The 24,220-nt window shown below is 38.8% G+C and overlaps 1 protein-coding gene across 3 annotated transcripts in view; it reads left to right on the top strand.

Annotated features, from left to right (window-relative positions):
- Positions 1-24,220, top strand: part of Abca1 (ATP binding cassette subfamily A member 1) — a 140,970-nt gene that overhangs the window by 107,974 nt on the left and 8,776 nt on the right. For all 3 annotated transcript variants that reach the window (XM_021261186.2, XM_004848191.3, XM_087184205.1), the window contains 15 exons: positions 512-610; positions 3,532-3,721; positions 4,599-4,693; positions 5,691-5,723; positions 6,806-6,911; positions 7,779-7,853; positions 8,363-8,532; positions 9,871-10,048; positions 11,931-12,046; positions 12,154-12,298; positions 13,753-13,876; positions 14,997-15,126; positions 15,379-15,499; positions 16,241-16,303; positions 16,912-17,018. In XM_021261186.2, the coding sequence (XP_021116845.1) occupies positions 512-610; positions 3,532-3,721; positions 4,599-4,693; positions 5,691-5,723; positions 6,806-6,911; positions 7,779-7,853; positions 8,363-8,532; positions 9,871-10,048; positions 11,931-12,046; positions 12,154-12,298; positions 13,753-13,876; positions 14,997-15,126; positions 15,379-15,499; positions 16,241-16,303; positions 16,912-17,018 (1,752 nt within the window). The remainder of the gene's footprint in view (positions 1-511; positions 611-3,531; positions 3,722-4,598; positions 4,694-5,690; positions 5,724-6,805; positions 6,912-7,778; positions 7,854-8,362; positions 8,533-9,870; positions 10,049-11,930; positions 12,047-12,153; positions 12,299-13,752; positions 13,877-14,996; positions 15,127-15,378; positions 15,500-16,240; positions 16,304-16,911; positions 17,019-24,220) is intronic.

Below are 24,220 nucleotides of genomic sequence, written 5' to 3' on the forward strand. Positions count from 1 at the left end.
GACCTTGTGTGGCCCATAGCTGTAGAACAAGACATGTGTTTGTTGTGACCTGTGCCCATTATATTTTATACTTTCTAATTATCCATGTAAACATAGTCAATAAAATCTGCTTAAGCTTTCTTGGAAAGTCCTGGTTGTCTCTGCCAAATGGATAATTATGAAAGTATTTTTGAACTACTGATCCTTACCAAGTTTCTTAATGTCAAATTGAAATGCATATGTATGTATGTATGTATATGTGTGTGTGTATATAGATGCATACACATATACACTTTCATATACATTACTGATTTATACCTGCATTTTGGGGAATTGTATAGTTTCTTGATACTTATTATATGATCAGGGTTTGAGCTCCTTAGAGGTAGTTTCTGTGTTTTATTCATTTCGATTTTAAGAGCCTGGGCCCCAGGTAGTGCTTAATAGAGTGTTTTATGTGGAAAAGTATTTCTACCTTCTAATTCCTGGTTTGAATCAATTACTGAGCTGGCTGCCTCTTACATACCCACAGCAATGATGCTCCTGAGGATATGGGTACCCAGGAACTCTTGAATGCCCTCACCAAAGACCCTGGCTTTGGGACCCGATGTATGGAAGGAAACCCAATCCCGTGAGTGCACTTTAGCCATAAGCTGGCTTCCTGTGTTTGTAACCCAGTTTGACTGCAAATTCACCGCATTTATCAACTTCCTGTCACATTGTAACTGCCATCGTTCACCCTTTGATTCACTTTTTGTTTAAAAAAAAAAGCCAATATAGTAACCTAGTCAAACAATCTAGGAAAAAAAAAATGAGTCTTCTAACAGCCTGCAAAGAAATTATTACAGATATTTGTTCACTCCTTTAGAACATTAATACTTAAATAGCACCTTATACTTACTAATCAAATGCTTTTCCCTTCCCCACAACTCCTGTATTTGAGTACAATGATAGGCTGCCATTGTATATGATTTGCAGTTTTGCTTATCAGCTTCTTCACCTTAACAACCTGAAAAAATTACAATTGACTTATATAAGAATGTACACTTTCTTTTTCCACATTTTTATCATACTTTGCTCAGAATGTTCTTTTAAGAGTAGGCAATTAAATACAGTAATACACCCAAATGACTGTGTGTGCAGGGGAGAGCAAGTTAGGAGATTACTATGGTAAAGAGCAAGTCAGGGGAGATTACTATGGTCAGTGGAGAGCTGAGGTGCATGAGAGAGGTAAAGAGGATGGAAGTGGGTTCAGGTATCCAGGCTGAGGAATAATTTCCACCTGAAGTTGTTAAACCACAATAGTGATCTCTGGGGAATTATGGAAAGTTGGGAAGGTGCTGATAAGCAGAGAGGGGAAAAGTTGGATTCCCAATTTTAAAGGGAAGATAGCCCTGCAAATGTTAGGTGAGTGAGCATAATAGCTGTATATCCAAGGTACAGAGCAGATTCCTAAATGGATATCTTCTATGTACTTGTTTTTAATCAGTGTTTAATAGTATATTAGTCAGCTTTATGTGGCTCTGACAAAATGCTTAAAAAATAGGAAAAGATTTATTGTGACTCACTGTTTCAAAGTTGTATTTCATGATTATTTGGCTCTTGTTTTTGGGTCTGGGGTGAGGCAGAACATCTTGATGAGGAATGTATGGTGGAACAGAGCTGTTTATCCTAATGGTGGCCAGGAAGTAAAAAGAGAAAAGAGGCCAGGATCCCAATATCCCTGCAAGGGTACACATCCAACGACCTAACTTCCTTCCACTAGGCCTCACCTCCTAAAGATCTGCCACCTCCTAACAGAACTGTGAGCTGAGAACCAAACCGTTAGTATATGAGCCCTTGGGGGACATTTAAGATCCAAACCATAACAGATAGTTACTAAATGTTTCTTAGTACTTTGTAGTTAGTACTTAATAGGTGGTAAATCCCAGGACCCAATATTGCTTGCCCCAAGATAGATGATGAGGGTAGAGAAGGACATAGACACAGCCTATCTGGGCTTCACAACTCTTTTGCAATTCTACATGGTTTGGAGTCAGAGTAGAAGGATGAGGTGAGATGATCGCATAGTTAAGCTGGAAGATAAACTGTATAAATTCATGGATTGGACTGATGCCAGCCTAGGAAGGACCTGTAGGAGCCAGAACTGTGGTGAGAGCAGGCCCCCAGAGACAAAAGGAGCACGCGCATGACATCAAGGGTTTGCAGTATTAAGTCTAAGCACCACCAGTCTTCTGTTGGAGGCAGTCTGAAGGAAAGTTTTCCACTCTGGCAATCCCACTGAAATTCAAATGTTAGATCTGCAAAAAGTGGTAGGACTAAAGGACTAAGGGAAATCTGCCTGGGACAGTTTTCGGTCTTTGTCTCACCTGGTTGTCTTTTGACAGTTTTAGGTGTGAGCATCAGGAAGGCATCTTGTATTAGTTTCACTTTTCTATTAGCTAAGAGTGAGAGAGATAGAGATAGAGAGAGAAAGAGGTTTGAAAAACTGTTCATTTGATTTTAGAAATCAAATATAGAAGAAAATATAAAAACTGTGGCTCTACCTAAAAGTGTAAAATTTTGGAACTCTTAGAAGAGAAATGGCAAATCATTTTACATTTTTATTTTACCAGTGGAAAAATAAGCCCTCAGAGGTCGAGGGACTTACTGTTGTTCTCATAGTAATTTAGAGCTCAGCTCAGAGACAGCAGCCTTGTGTTTAGTCTCCAGGAATGCTTGCAAACAGCTTAACTCTTCCTACACCAAACATTCTCACCCCACTCATCCCCAAATTCTCTACTTATTTTAGAACATAAATTGGATCTTGCCATTCTCCACAGGATTTTCAGCATATTGAACGTAAAATCCAGACTCCTTCCCAGGCCTGTTATCTGACTCCTGCCTCACTGACCTTCTCATTTCTCATCACCCTCTGAGCTCATTGTATTTCAGCCATGCTACCTTCCTGTTATTCCACAAATACAGAAGCTCACTTCTTTGCAAGGTCATTGTACCTGAGTTTTTCATTGCTTCTGCTTATTCTTTCCCCCTTAAATCTTTGGGTAGCTTGTTCTGTGTCATCTTGTATTATTTTAGTTGAACCACTGGAGAGGAGATGTGTTCTCCTCGTGCACTCTTTTTATTTTTGGCCATGTATAGATCATTTGTTTAGTTGTTTTCTAATTCTTTTGGGGCATGCAACTCCGTGAAGGTAGAGAATTTGTCTTGTTCATCAGACTCTCAAAGATGCAGAGAACCGTCTGGCATATGGTAGATGTTCAATGTGTGTTGTGTCAACAAATGTTGGTTGACTGGATCCAGTAGAGTTCAGTATACAAACAGTTAGGACTTGTTTATATTCAGTTACAATATTCTTATCTATACAGTGATATTATAGTTTCTCAGACTGTGGTGAGATTAAACAATCAAATGAAGTCATGTTCATTTCTTCCAAATGGTAAGAGATAGGTGCATGTTTGTGGTTGTTAGAGAATGATCCTGTGCTCAGAAAGTAACAGGAAAGGTCAGGTCCACTTGGGTGAGCCTACCCTTCATGTCCTCCTTTTGCAGAAACACACCCTGCCTGGCAGGAGATAAAGAGTGGACCACTGCTCCAAATCCCCAGACCATCAAGGACCTCTTCCAAAAAGGGAACTGGACAATGGAGAACCCTTCACCTGCCTGCCAGTGTAGCAGTGACAAAATCAAGAAGATGCTGCCTGTATGTCCTGCAGGGGCAGGAGGGCTGCCACCTCCACAAGTGAGTCATTGTCAGTGTTTGACCAAAGAGTTGGTGCAGGATGGGTTGGTGGAATCTACTTCAGAGAAGGACTGAATGAGATGTAATGTCAGAAGGGTGCATTTCAGCATTGATCATATTTCTTGTCCAAGGGAAAGCAAATGAGTTTGAGAGAATTGGACACATATGACTGTCACACAGTAGTAGTGGCACATTACGTACCATGACAGGTCCAGCTTCTGTGTTCTGCCACACGTGAGCTTAGGCCACATCAGCTCACTAGGCCTGTTTTATCTTTTTTTTAAATAAAACCTCTGAATTAGTGTATCTGGGCCAGAAAACTTCTGTGGGTCTTATCAACTTTGACATTTTCTGAGATAGTTTGGGGAGAGGATCTGAGTCACTTCCTGACAATGTCAGGGAGAGGCTTGCTTTTGATAGTTCTCTGATGCCTTATCAGCATCCTGGGTGTTGGGTGAGGACAAACAATTTCAAATGGGTATAGGAACTTACAAGGAATCTTGGTTACCCCTCTACAATAACAGCCAATTTAGTCATCAGAAGACACCAAAACTCCAGAAGACACTAGCATAGCTTTTGATACAGCTCCCTCAAATCTCTTGTGACTATGAAGGATGATATCTCATTGCTATATTGTTTAGGTATTCAAAATAATTTTCTGGGAAGACCTTGGCTTGGCTGAAGTGCAGTGCCAAGGGCAAAATGAACCAGGCCTTGATAGTGGTTGGCTGAGGGTAGTGCCTGGCCCCTGTGGTCAGGTTTCCAGTCACACTGTGGTACATGTTTAAAGAACATGTGTAAGTGTCATCCTTAATCTGTTTTCTGACTCAGTTCTTGGCCATAAAGACATATGTGCTCATTTTTTATGTGTTGACAGAGAAAACAGAACACTGCAGACATCCTTCAGAACCTGACAGGAAGAAACATTTCTGACTATCTGGTGAAGACATATGTGCAGATCATAGCCAAAAGGTGACTTTACTAAACTTGGCCCATGCTTTATTGTTGTGGAGCAGAAGAATTAAAAGGCTACAGATAATGAACTGGAGTGATAGAGATATGCATTATTATGACCTGATGGTTCTATTGCAAGTTTAGGATATATTACAAAGTAGAAAAAAATGATGAGCTGTATTGTGAACATTCTGTTGAGGAAGCCTGGTCTAGAATGCAGAGAAATGTGGATTCAAATTTGAATTCTGCCAGCTGCTTGGCCAGGTGCAATCCATTATTCTTTTAAAGCCTTTTGAAATTTGTATAAAATGTGATATTAACATTGCTCTTATAAGATTGCTGTGAGGATCAAATGAAATGATACATGCAAAGCATCTTGGATACTCCCTCAGGGATAGATTCCATGATTATGTGGGGGGTCATGAAGACAGCTCTGAGAAGACTGAGTATTGTCTGTCTTGACTCTATAGAGCTGTGGAAGAATGTTGTACCTTCCTGGGATATAGGATAATGTTGTCATATGTCAGTCAGTGCTCAGAAGATGTGTGTTCCATATCTTTCCCATCAGCTTGGTCAGGTGGGGTATCTGTTAGGAATTCTCAGTGACTTTCAATGACAAGGGTGTGCTGGAAGGATACTGTCTGAGTTTCCAAGAAAAAGGCATACCTTTCCAAAGTCATTCTCAATTGAAGTATTCCATTGAATTGAAGAACTTCTCCTACAGTCATATCTTGGTTTGTAAGGTGGCTTTTAAATTGGCTGAACACAAGGTATGATTCTCATCTAAATTATAAGGTTATTAAGATAGGAGATAAGACATGCTGAGAATGGGCTCCTTTTCTACTGGCATGGCCCTACAGTGCCAGCCTATTCGTAGGATTATTTCTGTCCCTTTCTTTTATCCTCAGGTATAAAATTTATTTCTTTTGCAGATCTACTCCTTTTGTATCATCCAAAATAGGATCAGTGCTTTCTAGAACTGATTGTTTTGTTTCTTTGTCTTAACTTTATGCAGCTTAAAGAATAAGATCTGGGTGAATGAGTTTCGGTAAGTTGATCTCTCCTTTCAGTTTCCTCTACACTTCTGGTCTTGGATGGAGGGAGGTTGTTGGTTTGGGAACTGCTTAGCACTCATATGTCTACTCTTAGATCCCACCTCTCTATGAGGAGGACAGAGGGTCAGCAGAACCTATGGAGCACCTGGAGGGCACGGAGAGATTTAAATTAGACTTGCCTTGGAGTTTTTGCCTTAGCATCTCTTCTCAATGCCAAGCTACCACTTCAGAGCCTTCTGGTTTCCTTGAGGGAATTCAGAAATCTCTTGTGGGTCTTTAGGGGCTTGAAGTAAGCACAGTGTTGTGATGGGTTACCTATCCCAGTTGTGCTTTCCCCTAAATTGCATCTCCAGTAGCTCCTAGAGCCTTAAAGACAATGGTCCAGGCTTTGGCTTGAGATCAGAAAGGTCTTAGAGGAAATAAAAGGAATCAAACCCATTTATTTTCACTATTTCAACTCTTTTGTCCCTCTGGCTTTTGAAGGAACAAGTGAAACTGGGAAGTAAGCGTCTGTGAAGCCGATTTGTACATTGTGCAAAATGAGAGCCAACATGGCTGTTTCAGGGGACCTCAGTGACACTCTGTTACTACTGAATCCCACTTTTCCTTTCTGCCTTTTCCCCAGGGGCCAAGGTTCCTAGAACTCAGGGCACAGCAAATGCAAGCTCCTATAGTGGCCCTCAGGCTAGGGAAGAGACAAGCCTGTTTATAAGCCCTCCTGTCCCTCACCACTTGCCCTGACGCTCTGCTCGCCATCAGGCCAAGTTCAGCTCTGAGCCTCCAGAAGGCAGGAACACTAGTGATATGCGTGATGGTGATGTTTCTTTCCTCAGTGTCTCAGATATCTCACTCTGTGTAGTGAAGCGCAAGCCATCACAGCTGGGCAGCAACTATGAGAGTTAAGAGGTTGCTAGAATCCATGAAAAGGAGGCTGAAGTCAGCCTGGAGTCAAACTTTGGTACTGGTCTGAATAAGAAATGAGTCTCTAAGAAGCTTCATACTTATGCGGTTTCTATTGTTGAGTGATAGCGTGCTGCATGCTCTCTGGGTTTTAATGTCAGGCTGTTCTCTTTAGGTATGGTGGATTTTCCCTTGGTGTCAGTAATTCTCAGGCATTTCCTCCGAGTCAGGAAGTTAATGATGCCATCAAGCAAGTGAAGAAACTCTTGAAACTGGCCAAGGTAGAGTATCCATTCTGAGATATGTCAGATAAGTGAGCCTGGGACTGCTGGGACATGGGTGTAGTGGACAGGTAGATCTGATCACCAAATCGCTCATTGTTCTGAACATTTTGAATACAAAGCCATCATTGACATTCAGTGATTTCAGCTAGACCTGACTGAAGTATACAACACATATTTAAAAGTCTGAAAGATCAAAAATGAATTCAGAAATTTAAAAACTCTCAGAACAACTTAGTTTATAAATGTAACCAGTGGGTAAATAAATTGGGCTTCAAACACACTTCTCTGAAACAATCACTTGCTAAACAGTAAATGAATTATTTTAATTTTTTAGCTGGTAGGTGGTTCTTCAGGACGCAATAAGCACACACTTTCATTTCCTGTATCTCAGGTTTCCCATTTTGGAGTGAGAGTTGAGGAGTTCAGGTGACAGGATCTCTAGCACTGAATAGCGGATGCTAGTTCTAGAGTCTCTATCTTTGCCTCTGACACACAGGCCTTTGTGTCTGACACATCTGCACAAAGAGTGGTGTGCTTCTTGGAATGATGCCAGGAAAAGGCTTCAAAGAATTGTCATCATCTGGTTACATACAGACATTAGAACCTTGAAACTTTGAGCCATATAATTTCTATGTGATTCCTTCAGGGCTTGTACACTGAACTGCAGATTAGTGTACTGTAGATTTCTACTCACTTGGTTCTCAGGAAGCATTTATTTAACGGCTTTAAATTTAATTTCAGAGAATGAGGTAGTGGTAGTATTGCTCTTCACAGGATTTTCCTGTGGTCTGCAGATTCCAGACTTACTGTTGCCCCTTGCCTGTGTGAACCATCATAACTGAGGCAAGTTTCTGTTGTTTATAGGACAGTTCTGCCGATCGATTTCTCAACAGCTTGGGAAGGTTCATGACAGGATTGGACACCAAAAATAATGTCAAGGTAAATCACTGTGTTCTACTAGCTTCTTGGTAAATAATAATCCTTGTCTTCCCCGAAGTATTTTCATCTCATGGGAAAGTTGATAGGAGAAATCATGACAGAAAAGAGCAACCATGACAGAAAAGAGAGTATGGTGGTGTAATGCAGAGAATTTACATTGCCACCAGACTTACAAGGTGCACCATTGTGACCTTGACTAAAGTTACTGCTTAAGCCTAAGTTTCCTGATCTGTAAAATGGAGACAGTCATCATGGCTCTCTCCAAACACTTGTAAGGATTAAGTGAGTTAAAGACATGAGGTCCTCAGCACAGTGCCAGGCCATATGGTCAGTAATCAGTGTATTAGGTGTGCTACCATTTCTTTGCCACGTTCTCTGACTATAGTGTTTTGTCTTAGTATGGGATTGGAATTTCTGTCTGAGTTTACATGAATGTTTTATGTGTGTGCACCCACTTCTGGAAGTGTAGTTTGGGAACACTACCTTGTACCTGGTGTGTTTTATTTCAGGTGTGGTTCAATAACAAGGGCTGGCATGCTATCAGCTCTTTCCTGAATGTGATCAACAATGCCATTCTCCGGGCCAGTCTGCAGAAGGGAGAGAATCCTAGCGAGTATGGGATTACTGCTTTCAATCACCCCCTGAATCTCACCAAGCAGCAGCTCTCGGAGGTGGCTCTGTAAGTATAGCTGTGTCCCAGTGGGTGGGGTGATGAGAGGAGAGGGTGTTGGAGGAATCATGGAGCAGGGAGAGGAAATATGAAGCTGGTTGTAGAGCATCAGCTGAAGAGACAGTCACATTACGTAACCCTGGGTTGATCCAAACTCTGGGTGGAAATGGTCCAACTATGAAGAAAATGACACAGATATGTAAAAAATTATTAAATTAGTAAGTATGTCGAATTCTTATAAAATGAGTTAAAAATTGTTAATGAATACTAAAATAATTAACTCACCATTTATAAAAAACAGTAAAAATCAGTTTCATTGGTTTTGAAACTACTCTTTTAAACCTGTGAAATATGCTCTTAGTAGTTTGTTCTTATTCCCTGAAATAAATGTGTGTATGAAGTTTAAAGCTAGTATAGTCTGTGAAATCATACAGATATGAGTGTAAATCTGGTCTCTAAACTTCTAGCCACATCATATTAAATGATGCACTTCATGTAAATTGCCAAACCCAACACCCAGTACAGAGTTGATTATTCAACATGATAGGTCCCCTTTCTATAAATGGAGCATGGTACAGTTATTATTTCAGTTTAATGCTTATAGAATATCAATGTAGGACACTAGGGTCTTTATAGCAAGACCTTGCTTGATAGGCTTACATGTTATCTTTTTACAAAAAGAATCTGGTAGTAATTTTGTATGTGTCAGATTGATATGCTACATCCCATTGTTTTCAAATTTATTTATAGCCATAAAAATTAACTCGTAGTTTCACACTACTGTTTCTTCCTTATTTAGCTTTCAAGCCACATCAGTCTTTTATTGTGTGAAAAATTAAAAAAATATACTGCTCTTACAAGGTCAAGAACAGTGGACAAAATTAAATACCCTTAGACCGCTTTCAGATTTCCTTCAGTAGTTTCATTATAGCAGTGGGCAATGAATTTTTGTTTTCAATACTGGGCATAGACCCCAGGGATGCTCTGTCACTGAGCCCCATCTCCAGCCTTTTCTTTTCTCCTTTTAGGTAGGGTCTCACTAAATTGCCCAGGGCAGTTTGGAACTTGCAATCCTCTTGCCTCAGCTTCTCTCAGCACTAGAATTACAGGTACAGGTGTGCACCACTATACCTGGTTTAGTCTGTTTTTATAATCTCAGTGAAACCAGTGTTGTATTAGAATTATTAAGATTTATCTTTTTAACCTAAAAATGATTAATCCAAAATAAAATGTATTTGGTGAACAGATGTTTTTACCTGGACTGTGCTTTAGATGTGTGTGTCTCCTCATGCATGTCCCCAACTGCATCAAAGACCTCTCTGACCCTTACTGCCTTTTTCTTTGTAGGATGACCACATCAGTAGATGTCGTCGTATCCATATGTGTCATCTTTGCAATGTCCTTTGTTCCGGCCAGCTTTGTTGTGTTCCTGATCCAGGAGCGGGTCAGCAAAGCAAAGCACCTGCAGTTTATCAGTGGAGTGAAGCCTGTCATCTACTGGCTCTCCAATTTTGTCTGGGATATGGTAAGAATAGATCTGCTATCATATGAATCTCCATCAGGGCACGCATGATAAGATAGAGCCCCCGACTATGACCTAGAAGTGTTCTAGTTAGTCTGAAAAGGTATTAAAAAGGGAAAAGGGAGAGGCAATTGTACACTTTCATGACACCATTGGGTACAGAGCTGATTTTAGACCAGAGAGAACATCTGTCCACACTGACTACAGTTACTACCACCAGTACCTAATTTCCTTTTGAAAGCTTTCCCAAGAAACACAGAAATGGAAAGATTTTAGTCAAAACCCCAAATCAGTACCTCTAATTTCTTTGATAGATTTTAACATACTGGATCAAGGTTTTTTTTTTACCTAACTAAAAAAGCCAACTGTCATTTGAAAACTTCATACATTTTATCATCAGCTTGCTCATCCATTTCAAAGGTGTTTTTGTGTCCACTGTAATATATTATTTCTGTTTTGACTGATATGGAGCCCTTCACAGAATTTTGAAGTTCTGATTATTATAAAGTGAAGTTGACTATAGCTTCCTATGACTTCCATTGATTTTAAGCCACTCAGAGCAAATGTGATGTTTAGATATTTAAAGAAAACTGTCATTTAACTGAAGTTTTCTACAGATGAGATCATATATGAAAATATACTTTGTAATCTCTAAAGCACTGTACAAATATGATCAGTGATTGCAGAGATGATGACAACAGCTGTGCTAATTATACCAAGCCTCTTAGACTTGCCTCCATTCCAGCATGATCATCTTCTATGGCTGTATTCCATATTGTTAAAGTCTCTTTTAAAATGCCAAGTCTAGAATTAACCTAGACTGTCATCTGATTGGTTAAGAGTCTAGAGAGAGTTGACTTTTACCCCATACTTACTGCATCACACAAGGGTATTGCATTTTAGGCTTCACACTGTCTTCTTGACAGCTTGGTAAATTTAGCCTCTTTTATTCTGTGCTAATGTAATTGGCTATTTTTGGACTAAGCTTAATATTCATCTCTGTTAAAGTATATCTTGCTTACTTGTTTTGTTTTGGTTTTATCTTGATCTATTAATTCATTTATTTGAAATACACTGAGTGCTCACTATGTGTCTGACAATGCCAGATAGGAAACTCAGAGATGAAAACTTGAGTCTCTGATGTCAGGGACATAATTTATATTTTCAGGTATTGTCTGTGCCTCCCTTCTTTAGAGTCAGAAATTTGCTGTAAGCATCTCTTCATCTAAACTGATAAACACATTGAGTGGGATGTGACCGAGGCAGAGCCCTGCAGTCTGAAGCTATAATTCTTCTAACGGCTGAAAAACCCACTGTCACTTCCCTGCCTGTGTTTTTCTCTGTCAGCTATGAATCTCATAATTGTCCTATGGCCAAGTCTTTATTTCTGCATTTTAATGCTTGAAGCACTGTCAGAACAGACTTTAAAATTATTCTCAGTATGATGAAACAATTCTGACATTCATGTTATGAGCGCTTACTTCATAAACATGTGAGATTGAACTTGGGCAGACAATAATATAGCATTAATGATGAAACAGACACAGTCATCTCTGGGAAGAATAATGGAAGCTTATTTGCCTCCTGTGAAATTGAAATTACTCTGACTGAGAATTCATCGTTCAGTAAGTTTACTGAGCGTGACACTTTAGCTTAGCTGTGGGAAAGACAGAAAGGGCATGCAGTTTATAAAATCAGCCAAGGGTAAAATGCTTGTCAAAATGGATTGCTCAGTATTTTGATTAATAGTTTATGTGGCTTCATTAATTCAAAGTTATTCTTTAATATGTATATCTGTCCTTTCTTATCTGATGATAGTGAGGACTTGAGATGTATTGTATATTTGACTTAGGGGTCAACTTTATTTCTTTACTTTGTCTTTTAGTGCAATTATGTGGTTCCTGCCACACTGGTCATTATCATCTTCATCTGCTTCCAGCAGAAGTCCTATGTGTCCTCCACCAACCTGCCTGTCCTAGCCCTTCTACTTTTGCTGTATGGGTAAGACACCTTTGGGTAAGGGACTCACAGTGGGAAAGGCATATGGTATCCAATGTCAGAGGGAAAGTAGGGGACTCGAGTGAACCTTTACCTTTGTGCCTTACCAGGTGGTCAATCACACCTCTCATGTACCCAGCCTCCTTCGTGTTCAAGATCCCCAGCACAGCCTATGTGGTGCTCACCAGCGTGAACCTCTTCATCGGCATCAATGGCAGTGTGGCCACTTTTGTGCTGGAGCTCTTCACCAACAATGTGAGTTCTGCAGACATTGCACCTCCCGCCAACACAAGTAGTTCTGGTGCCAGAGGACAGGGATTAATCGTGATCTTATTGTACTTGTCTGTGGCATTGATTCAGCTGCCTGGCCTGTCCTTTTTCAGATTCTGCCTGAGTCTGTACAGTGACTGTCTCTCCTGCTGCACTTTATATTTCTCTGGCCAAGCCTTTCAATTTCCTTAGACAGGTTCTTTTATATTTCTCTATATTTCAATGTCATTTTCCCCAAGACTCAGTCCTCTGCCAACTTTTCTTCCCACTTTAGACACCTTCTCTGGCCAATTCCATTCAGTTCCAAGGCTTTTGCCATCATCTCTCTCAATGTCTTATCGTTCTCTCTCAGATCTATACACTGATGGTTCCATTGAATTCTAGTCATCCATTCTCAGATCCTTCATGGATGGCTTCATTTAGATAATTTATAAGTACCCCAACCTGGATATGTCATCATCTTACCCCTCAGAACCTGGTATTTCTCTTGCCATCCCTGTTGCATTTAGTGGCATTAGCCCAAGCTGGTTCTCTTATAGTCATCCTAGGTGCTTTGGTGTTGCTCATTTTCTACATCCAACTGGTCATGTCATCAGTTGTTCTAGTTACAGGTCTCAAAAACAAGGCTTCTTCATTTCCTGTTGTCATTGCTTTTGTCCAGATACTTTATTTTAGAACACAAGGCCTTTCATAGGTGCATAACCCTTCCTGGCCAATTTCTGTCATATCCTTTCCCGAGGCCCTATAACTTTAGCTGAATTGTTCCTTAAACCCCCATATTCCTCTAACCTGGCTTGAAATGCCCTTCTTCCATCTTAGGCTGGATAGTAACTGCCTTACCCTTCCGGGTGAAGCTTTCTTTACCTGTCCTATGGAATGTTTTCTTTTCCCTGGGCTTTCAGAGCCCAGCTCTGCCTCCAGTACAACACGTAGTTGGTTATGTAGTCATCTCCTATTTCCATGTTTCTCTTTGTCAGAGTGGAGCCTACTTACTAATTTTTGCCTCTCCCTTGCCCACAGTGCATGTAGCACACAGTAAGTTATTCAAATGCTATATATTTAGTCACAGTTGCCTTGTGTGGTCATCATAAGTTCTGTTGTATTCATGAAGGTTTTTGAAATTCCAGGAAAATCCTGAAACTCAAATATTGACCCAGAAATGAGCAATTTGCTTTTAAAATGCTAAGCAAATGTTTTGTTATGGATTTGCTTCTGATTAAATGTAGCCATGTTTTAAAACTTTGTTCATTTCTCAATACTTATAACATTACTCCAGATTTTCTAGAGAACTGATAATCTTTGCTGCTATTTATTGGTATCCAAATTCAAAAGATTGTCTCCAGAGAATCAAATTTTTCTTCACTTCCATATTTCAGACTTTGACAGTTTTTATCCTAAAATATGAATGATCTCCATAGTTTCTCTCTCATTGATTTTAGAAGCTGAATAACATCAATGACATCCTGAAGTCTGTGTTCCTGATCTTCCCACATTTTTGTCTTGGACGAGGGCTCATTGATATGGTGAAAAATCAGGCAATGGCTGATGCCCTGGAAAGGTTTGGTGAGTGAAGCAGGGGCTGCAGCATGCTTTTATGGAGGTGCTAGTGTGTATGGGTCTTGGTACCCTAGTCTTTTGTTTGGGGAAACAGACTTGAGTCTGGCGCCTTACACCACTTGGCCAGCCTGACACTGGTCTTTTGTTGTGGGAAAAGGCTGGTGACTGGGCAAAGGATATGTGGCCTTCTCTTTTCTCCCTGAGGGTTAATACCAGTGCAGCTCATCTGGCATGGATCTTGTGACCCAGCCATTTATCTGTGGCTCCAAAGAATTGAGATAAGTGAAAGAGCAAGATTGGAAATTTAAAAAATGCTGGCATTTGCTTGAACCCAGTGCCTAATACTGCTGGTTTGTTTTTTAAGAATCACTGGAAAAGTTAGCCCACAGCTTTGGGAATTAGATATAGGCCAGAGAATCGTAAGGAAACATGAACACTTTAACTCTATTAGGAAAATCATAGGCCTGCAAATGTGGTCATATATTATGTTTTACGCAGTCTATAAAGGGATAATTTACTGCAGCTTTTTCTAGCTTTAGAGTGGTTAAAAAATTTCCCCTATCATCATATGACTATCATTCATCCACTGGCTAATATAGTTAGATGGACCATGCTATTTAATGGTGACAGAAGAGGGGCTTTTCTCAACTTGGCATTATGAAGGAGATCTCTAAGGTAATAAAGAATTTAAGGAATATTTACATAAAACCTGGTAACTGAGTCACTAGGTTATATTATATGGTACTGAAAATAAGGATCTTTTTAATGTTCCTTCTAATATTTCTTAAGACATAATTTATTAAAATACCCTAAAATTACTCTGGATTGTTTGCCTTATTTAAAAGCAGTTTTGATGGGTCTCATCAAAAAGGCAGTGTTAGCTATCTTACATGAAGTTATAGATCTAATACAAGCTATCACTGAAATTCTGATTGATGTAGGTTTGTACTATGTTTCCTTAAATTAGACTTAAAACATAGTCATTCTCTTGGTTGTTTTCTTCTCCTTGTTGTAGATAATAGCCACTGGCATTTCTAGAAAAACAGGTGAATATGACCCCAGATTTGAGAGAGTCATGGTTTTTGGTGCCTTCATTCTGATGGAATCTTTGCATTGTGTTTGCCAGGGGAGAATCGCTTTGTGTCACCCCTCTCTTGGGACCTGGTGGGACGAAACCTTTTCGCCATGGCTGTGGAAGGGGTCTTGTTCTTCCTTATTACTGTTCTGATCCAGTACAGATTCTTCTTCAGGCCCAGGTAAGCTTTTTCTCAGAACTCATGGAGCACTTGTTTGAAGGTCACGGAGAAGGAACATGGGGAAACATTCATTAGGTGGTTGGCTTGAATGAATTCAGATAATTGAATTGATTTTTTCCTATTGTGCCATCTCCCAGCCCCCAGTCCTGCAAACTGTGACAAGTTGGTTTTTACAAGATTGCATTAGAGACTGGATTTTTGTCTTGAAAAATAGTTTGAAAGGTTGATTTTTTAAAAATTTTCCTCTCTAAGACCTGTGAATACAAAGCTTCCTCCTTTGAATGATGAAGATGAAGATGTAAGGCGAGAAAGACAGAGAATCCTGGATGGTGGAGGACAGAATGATATCTTGGAAATCAAGGAGTTGACTAAGGTAAGACAGTGAGTGTGGACTATAATAGCTTGTCTTTGGTTTTTTCAGTTTTATACGCTAGAAACTAGCATTTTGTTGACTTTCTCAATTAAAACAAAAGCATGCTTCCCCAAATGTGCATCTGTACCGAGCTTCTGTCAATTTTATTTAAAATACACCACAGAGACTTCTTAATTAAAAAAATCCTGAGAATACTTCTGTAATGTGAATTCTCATTCTTGAATTTATTTTATTTTGCATAGTTACATTTATGTGTTATTAAACCATACTAATATTATGTATCTAGTCAAAGCTGAGGTGGAGAGGTTCATAGTCCAAAGAGCTGATATACCTCCATTGCTTAGAAGGAGGATCTATTACAGCATCTATTTCTACATTTCAGAATGCTCAAATTTCACTTTCATGCAATATTTATAATATTTGAAGTATTTTTAGACTTTAATTAAAATATGGTATTTATGTTAAATGAAAATATATGTAGATATTAATGACTAATATAGAGTTTTTTAAGACTAAGATTAAAAAACAGAAAGAAATTGTTTTTATTTTGAGCTTCAGAGTCAGAAAGAAGCTGGTTGTCACAGTGACAGAGTAAGGCTTTAGCACATCAAACAGGTGACTTAGTTTTATTGATGAGTCTCATTTTGTGGTGAGTTTGGGTGATAATCCTTTCTCCTTCAGTTGCTTGGGAGAGCTGTGAGTAACTGAGCCTCATGAATTTTTGCAATTTGTTTGTTGCAGATATATAGAAGGAAGAGGAAGCCTGCTGTTGACAGGATTTGTGTTGGTATTCCTCCTGGTGAGGTAAACACATTTTGTCTGCACTGTATTTGTCTCTATTAATTCAGACCATATCTACACAATCAAGCCACAGTGTCTATAAGGGGTAAAGTGGCTTCTTTACTTATGCCTGAGTAAAGCAATCAGTCATGAAGAGGAGAACAGGGACCTTTGTTATCAAAAAACGATTTGGGATAATCTCAGGCAGTTTAAGAAAAGCATGCACATCTAAAACATGCTTCTATGATCTATTTGAGATGATGAAATTCAAATAGGTTAGAAAAAAGAGATGTTTTTCTTTCTCATTTTTGTTTTGTTCTTTCACACTCTTTAGCCAGACTAGATGGTATAATTTGACTAGTTGGCCTCCATTACTGTTTTTCACACATTAATTTTGGTCTCAACCTAACAAGTCAATGTTTACAAACACATCCACACTTAAAATTATTCCATTGTAAAATATATATTTAAATACTGTATGATGTTTTAAAACCAAGAAAATATTTGACTTGTCACTGATACTAAGAGTAATGTTTTAGGATCTTGTCATATAAAAATTAAGCTCAAGTTACTGTTTTATAGGACACTTACATTTAGATTTAATAGTTTGCTTTTACAATTCACTCTTTTAGTGCTTTGGACTTCTGGGAGTTAACGGTGCTGGCAAATCATCAACCTTCAAGATGTTAACTGGAGATACCACTGTTACCCTAGGTGATGCTTTCCTTAACAAAAACAGGTGAGAAAAACAGGTTGCCTGTATTTTGCTGCAAAGACTTTTTTTTAGTTTAAAAAATACATTGCTAATTTTCTGATTATAACAGTACTATTTAGAGCTTATAAAATTTTTGAAACATAGTAAAGTATAAAGAAGAACCTAAAGTCATCCACCATTTCACTACCTAAAGATAACCACTGTTTACATATTCTTTCAATCTCACACTATTCTTTTTAAGAGCTTTATTCAGGTATAATTTATATACATATAATTTACTTGTTTTAAGAGAACCATTCAATGATTTTTTAGTAAATTTCCAGAATTCTGCAGCTATTAACACAATCTAGTTTCATCATTTTTCCATCGCCCCAAATATACCTATCTATGCACATAAATGTATTATAGTCAAGATCATACTGTATATATTTTTCCAAACTTGTTTTTGTTATTAATGAATATATTATGGATATTTTCCAATAGGTTACAAGTTGTAGAATTTACATGCTACATAAAATTCCCATGTACATGTACCTGTAAGTTATTTAATCAGTTCCTTAGAAATGTCGGCTATTTATTAGTTGTCATTATTCACTATATAAATATGTCCTTGTATACAACCTTTATCATTTCCTCAGAGAAAATTTCTACAAGGTGAAAGGGGATATATAAAATTGCCCTCTTTTTGAAGGGTATAAAACTGGTTAAGCTGTCTCGGGGTCATTTTCTGAGATGGTATGGATCACTAAGCAGTCTGATCTTCGGGAGTAGAGCTACATATTAGAGGCTTGTTAGAGACTATTACTCTTGAGAACCATAAGGCAGTGACTTTCAAACTTTTCTGGCCATGACCCATATAGAAAATACATTATATATTTCAACCCAGTACATACACACAGACACATAAACATCCATAAAACTTGATGAAAAATTTCATAAGATGGTACCAGTATTACTACTTTTAGTGCACTTTAATATTTCTTATGCTATTTTATACTGTGTCTTTTAAAAAGTGCTGGTTGTGACCTACAAAAGTTATCTTACAACCCATTGGTGGGTATTGACTTGTAATTTGAAAACACCAGACAGAGGGATGGCCGGTAATATTGAGGGTAAGGAATTTAATATAGTCATTGGTCTACTCCCATCTCTTACCAGTTTTTTTCAGTTAAGATCCTTAAGAGAACAGAAATTCTCAGAATAGTGCTGCTTTACCAGCTGTATTCCAAGTATCAGTCTTCTGAAGCATATAGCATTAGCAGCAATAACTGGCCCAAACTAAGGTTTTCTGCATGATTGGTTGTAAGACCTGACTTGGGCAGTGTAACTATGAGGACCATGTACCATGTCCATGGGTACCTCAGTCATAATCCAGAAAAGGCTGACCCTGGGAGTGCTAAATACATATGCACAGAGGAATGACTGTTGTTTTTTTTTTACTTAAATTCTTTTATTGGTACATTTTAGGTATACAACACATTTACATTTCTCATTGGGAACTTGTACCTTTACATGATGCATCTTGGTTCTTGTTTTTTCCCCTTCCTAGCCCTCCCTTCATCCCTTCCACCCTTCTGTATTTACAAAGACTTTATTTCTATTTTTCACTTTTCTCATCATTTTTCCTTTCCCTTCTTTCCTTTCCTCTGTCCCTCCCACTACCCCTACACCTTTGGACCTTTTCTTCCTATTTTGCATTATCAATTATTCATTCCAATCATTGGTACAGTTTAGGTATACAATATAATGACATTCATCAATTGGAAATTTACACCTTTACATAATCTCTCTTGGTTCTTGTATTTCATCCTTGCCCAGCCCTCCCTTCAACCCCTCCATTCCTCCCTATTTACAAAGATTTTGTTCCTATTTTTTCATTTTCTCATATTAATTCCATTCTCTTCTTTCCTTTCCCATACCCCTGCCACTTCCTTCCCCTTTGCCCCTTTTCTTCCTATTTCACATTACCTGTTATACATTTTAGTCCTTATTTACACTTTCAGTTTCTCACACCAGAGAGACTATTCGGTATTTATACATATGTTTCCTATTTATTTCACTTAAGAGTATCGCCTCAATGTGCATCCACTTAGCTATAAATGTCTCTAATTTCTCATTTTTATGGCTGAGTAGTACTCCATTTTATTAAAAAACCCACATTTTCTTTATCCTGTCTACAGATGATGGGCATTTTGGCTGTTTCCAAGTTTTAGCTATCACAAACTGTGCTGCTATGAACATGGGTGCACATATATCACTGTGGTATGATTCTTTTAATTCTTTGGGGAAGATCCCCAGCAGGGGAATAGCAGGGTCAAATGGGACTTCTGGTCCTAGTTCTTTGAGATATCTACTGATTTCCACAGTGGTTGCACCAGTCTACACTCCCACCAGCAGTGGAGCAGGGTTCCTCTTTCCCCACAGCCCCGCCAGCATTTCTTATTGGTTGATTTCATGATAGCAGCCATTCTTTCTGGAGTGAGGTGGAATCTCAGCATTGTTTTCATTTGCATCTCTCGAATGACCAGTGATGTTGAACATTTTTTCATGTATTTATTTGCTATTTCTACTTCTTTGTCTGAGAAATGTCTGTTCATTTCAGATGCACATTTTTGGATTGGGTCTTTAAATTTGGGAGGTCTGATCTTTTTTAAGTTCTTTATAGATTTGAGATAGTAGACCTTTGTCTGAGGAAAAGCAGGTGAAGATTTTTTCCCACATTGTGGGTTGTCTCTTCACACTGCTGGTGGTTTCTCTTGCTGTGCAGAAGCCTTTTAATGAAAAGAGATCCCACTTGTTGATTGTTTGTGCTAGTTCACGGGCAACTGAGGTTTGGTACATAAAATCTTTTCCTACACCGATGTCTTCAAGAGTTCTACCTAACCTGTGTTCCAGCTGGTTCAGAGTTTCTATTTTAATATTTAGATCTTTAATCCATTTTGATTTTAGTGTAGTGCATGGCAAGACGTATAGGTCTAGTTTTAATCTGTGGCAAGTTGAAACGCAATTTTTCCAGCACCATTTATTAAAGAGGCTATCTTTCCTACAGTGAGGGTGTTTGGTTTCTTTATCGAAGATGAGATGGCTGAGTGTGTCTGGCGTTTTTTCTGCATCTTCTAATCTGTTCCACTGGTCCTCAGGTCTGTTTCTTTGCCAGTACCATGCTGTTTTTATCACAGTAGCTTTGAAGTATAGTTTCAAGTTGGGGATTGTGATACCCCCTGCCATGTCTCTGTTACCTAGAATTGCTTTAGCTATTCTGGGCCTCTTCTTGCTCCTAATGAATTTTTGGATTGTTTTCTCAAGGTCTATGAAGTATGCTGCTGGAATCTCAACTGGAATTGCATTGAATCTATATAACAGTTTTGGAAGTATGGCCATTTTCACTATAATAATCCTTCCTACCAAGGAGCAGGAGATGTCTGTCCATTTTCTGATATCATCTTCTATCTCTCTTTTCAGAGTGCTATAGTTTTCAGAGAAGAGGTATTTGATTTCTTTCATTAGGTTGATTCCTAGGTATTTCAGTTTTTTGGATGCTATTGTGAAAGGAATTATTTGCCCTATTTCTCTCTCAGTGAGTGTGTCATTGGTGTAGAGGAAAGCTATTGATTTTTGTGTGTTGACCTTGTAACCAGCTACATGACTGAATTTGGTTATTAAGTCTAGAAGACTTTTGGTGGAGTTCTTGGGGTTTTCTATGTAGAGTATCATGTCATCTGCAAATAATGACAATTTGACTTCTTCATTTCCTATCTTTATTCCTATTATTTCTTTCTCTTGTCTAATTGCTGTGGCTAATTTTTCCAAAACTATACTGAATAAGAGTGGTGATAGTGGACATCCTTGTCTTGTTCCTGATTTTAGTGTGAAAGATTTAAGTTTTTGACCATTTAGTATGATATTGGCTGTTGGCTTTTCATAGATGGCTTTTATCAGTTTGAGGTAGAGACCATCTATTCCAATTTTTTGTAGGGTGTTTATCATAAATGCATGTTGGATTTTGTCAAATACTTTTTCTTCATCTATGGAGATAATCATATGGTTTTTGTCCTTGGCTCTATTGATAACAGTGTATTACATTGATTGATTTGCATATGTTGAACCACCCTGCATCCCTTGGATGAATCCCACTTGATCAGGGTGTTTGATCTTCTTGATGGTCTTCTGCATTCTGTTTGCCAGTATCTTATTAAGGATTTTTGCATCTATATTCATTAGTGAGATTGGCCTATAGTTCTCCTTTTCAGTTGGGTCTTTCTCTGCTTTGGGGATCAAGGTGATGGTTGCTTCCAGGAATGAATTTGGGAGTATTGTTTCCCTTTCAATTCCATTGAAGAGTTTAAACAGTAGTGGCAGTAGTTCCTCTCTAAATGTCTTGTAGAATTCGGCAGTGAAGCCATCAGGGCCCCGGATTTTCTTAGTTGATAAGTTTTTAATTGCGTTTTCAATTTCATTGGTTGATATTGGGTTGTTCAGAAGTTTTAGGTCTTCTTCGTTCAACTTTGTTAAATCATATGTATCTAGGAATCTGTCTATTTCTTCTGTGTTGTCCATCTTATTGGAGAATAGGTTCTGGAAGTAGGTATTGATGATCCTCTGGATTTCTGCTGGATCTGTTGTAGTTTCACCCTTTTCATTCCTAATTGCATGGATTTGGGCCTTTTCTTTCCTTTTTCTGACAAGGTTGGCTAAGGGTTTGTCAGTTTCGTTGATTCTTTCGAAGAACCAACTCTTGGCTTCATTGATTTTTTGTATAGTTCTCTTAGTTTCCATTGCATTGATTTCTCCTCTGATCTTTATAATTTCCTCCCTTGTATGAGCTTTGGGGTTGTCCTGCTCTTTTTCTAGAAGCTTTTGAGGTTCAGCTTCAGGTTGTTTAATTGGGTTTGTTCTGTTTTCCTAATATGTGTATTCACTGCTATGAATTTCCCTTGTAAGACTGCTTTCATTGTGTCCCATAGATTCTGATATGTTGTATTGTCTTTATCATTTAATTGAAGGAACTGTCTGATTTCTTTAATTTCCTCTGTGACCCATTGGTTATTCAGAAGTGTGTTGTTCAATTTCCATGTGTTTATGAAATTTTTTGAGTTTCTTTTGCTATGGATCTCCAATTTCATCGCACTATGGTCTGATAATGTACAGGGGACAACTTCAATTTCTTTGCACTTACTTAAACATGTGCTATGCGTGAGTATGCGGTCTGTTTTGGAGAATGACCCATGTGCAGCTGAGAAGAATGTGTTTTCTGATTTTGTGGGGTGGAAGACTCTGTAAACATCTGTTAAGTTCATTTATTCAAGAGTTCGATTGAGTTCTAGTATTTCATTACTTATTTTTTGTCTAGTTCATGTATCTATTTGTGACAGTGGGGTGTTGAGGGTGTTGAGGCCCCCCACTACAATTGTATTAGTGCATATATGACTTTTCATGTCCGTTAGTATTTGTTTTATATAGTTGGGTGCACTAGTGTTTAGTGCATAGATATTTATGATTGTCATTTCTTCCTGTTGGATTGTTCCCTTTACAAGGATGTAATGTCCTTCTTTGTCTCTCTTCATCAGTGTTGGTTTAAAATCTAGTTGATCTGCAAAGAGAATAGCTACTTCTGCTTTCTTTTGGGTTCCCATCACATGGAGTATTGTTTTCCACCCTTTAACTTTCAGTCTAGGAGTTTCCTTTTGAATGAAGTGTGTTTCTTGTATGCAGCATATTATTGGATTTTGTTTCTTGACCCATTCTGCCAGTCTATTTCTTTTGATTGGTGAATTGAGTCCATTAACATTGATGGTTATAACTGAAATATATTGACTTATCATTGCCATGACCTTCTCTTTTTGTTGGGTTCTCCCCCTTTACATTTAATTTCTTGTCATGCCAGATGGGTTCATTCTGCTTTGCTTCCTGGGGTTGTGATCCTGAATGTCTGTTCCTAGGAAATTGTGTAAAATTTTTTGGAGTGGTGTTTTGGTATTCATGAAGTTCCTAAGGTGCTCTTTGTCATGAAAGTATCTTATTTCTCCATCAATTTTGAAAGATAGTTTTTCAGGATACATCAACCTGGGTTGGAGGCTGTTTCCTTTTAGGGCTTGTAATATGTCACTCCAAGCTCTTCTTGCCTTGATGGTTTGTGTTGAGAAGTCTGCTGTGATTCTGATGGGCTTTCCTTTGTATGTGATTTCTTTCTTTTCTCTTACTGCTTGTAGAACTTTGTTCTTCTGTTGAGTTTCTGGAATCTTAACAATTATATGCCTATGGGTAAATTTTTTTGATCAAGGCTATTTGGAGTCCTATATCCCTCACTTACCTGTATATCAAGTTCTTTTCCCCTGCTTGGGATGTTTTCTGCCATTACTTTTGTGAAGAGTTTTTTATGTCATCTGCACTCTCTCCTGTGTCTTCTTTGACTCCAGTCAGTCTTATGTTATTCTTCTTTGCATCGTCTAGCAGCTGCTGGATTAATTTCTCGTATTCCCTTACAATTTTGAAGCAATTTTTCTTTTCCTGGTCATTAATTGCCATCTTATCTTTATCTGAAATTCTGTCCTCACATTGGCTCATTCTGCTTTGTACACTTTCAGTGGAGTTTTTAATCACCTGGAAATCTATTTGCATCTGTTTCATGGATTTCATTTGTTTCCTATGTTGGGATTGCATCATGCTCCTGAGCTCCTCTCTAGATTTATTAATCATGTCTTGCACTAGGAGCACAATCCCTGGTGTTATCTGAGAAATTATTTCTGATTTCATTTTTTGCAGATCCCCTTTTGTTGCCAGTTCAGTGGGTCCAGGTGGTTGAGTATCAGAGTGTTCCATCTCATTTCCCTTTGAGGTTGCTGTAGGTCATCTGGAAGTCTGGTTTTGAGACTTGTTCATGTGTCTTCTCATTTCGACCCGGGGTGGATGGGGCGGTGCTGTTGGCACCCACCCGGGCTGGAAGCACCTTCCTCTGGGCCAGGAGCATTGGGACAGAGGCTCAGAAGCCCCTTCCTCTAGGCCGGGAGGGGCGGGAAAGATGGCAGCCCAAAAGCCCCTTCTTCTGGGCTGGGAATGGCGAGCTGGATGGTGGCCCAGAAGCCCCTTCCTCTGGGCCGGGAGCATTGGGACAGCGGCTCAGAAACCCCTTCCTCTGGGCCGGGAGTAGTGGGACAGTGCCTCAGAAGCCCCTTCCTCTGGGCCAGGATTGGCAGGACAGATGGCAGTCCAAAAGCCCTTTCCTCTTG

Source organism: Heterocephalus glaber, unplaced genomic scaffold, assembly GCF_053883595.1.
Source record: "Heterocephalus glaber isolate CG9 unplaced genomic scaffold, H.glaber_assembly_v1.0 deba00001481, whole genome shotgun sequence".
NCBI lineage: Eukaryota > Metazoa > Chordata > Mammalia > Rodentia > Bathyergidae > Heterocephalus > Heterocephalus glaber.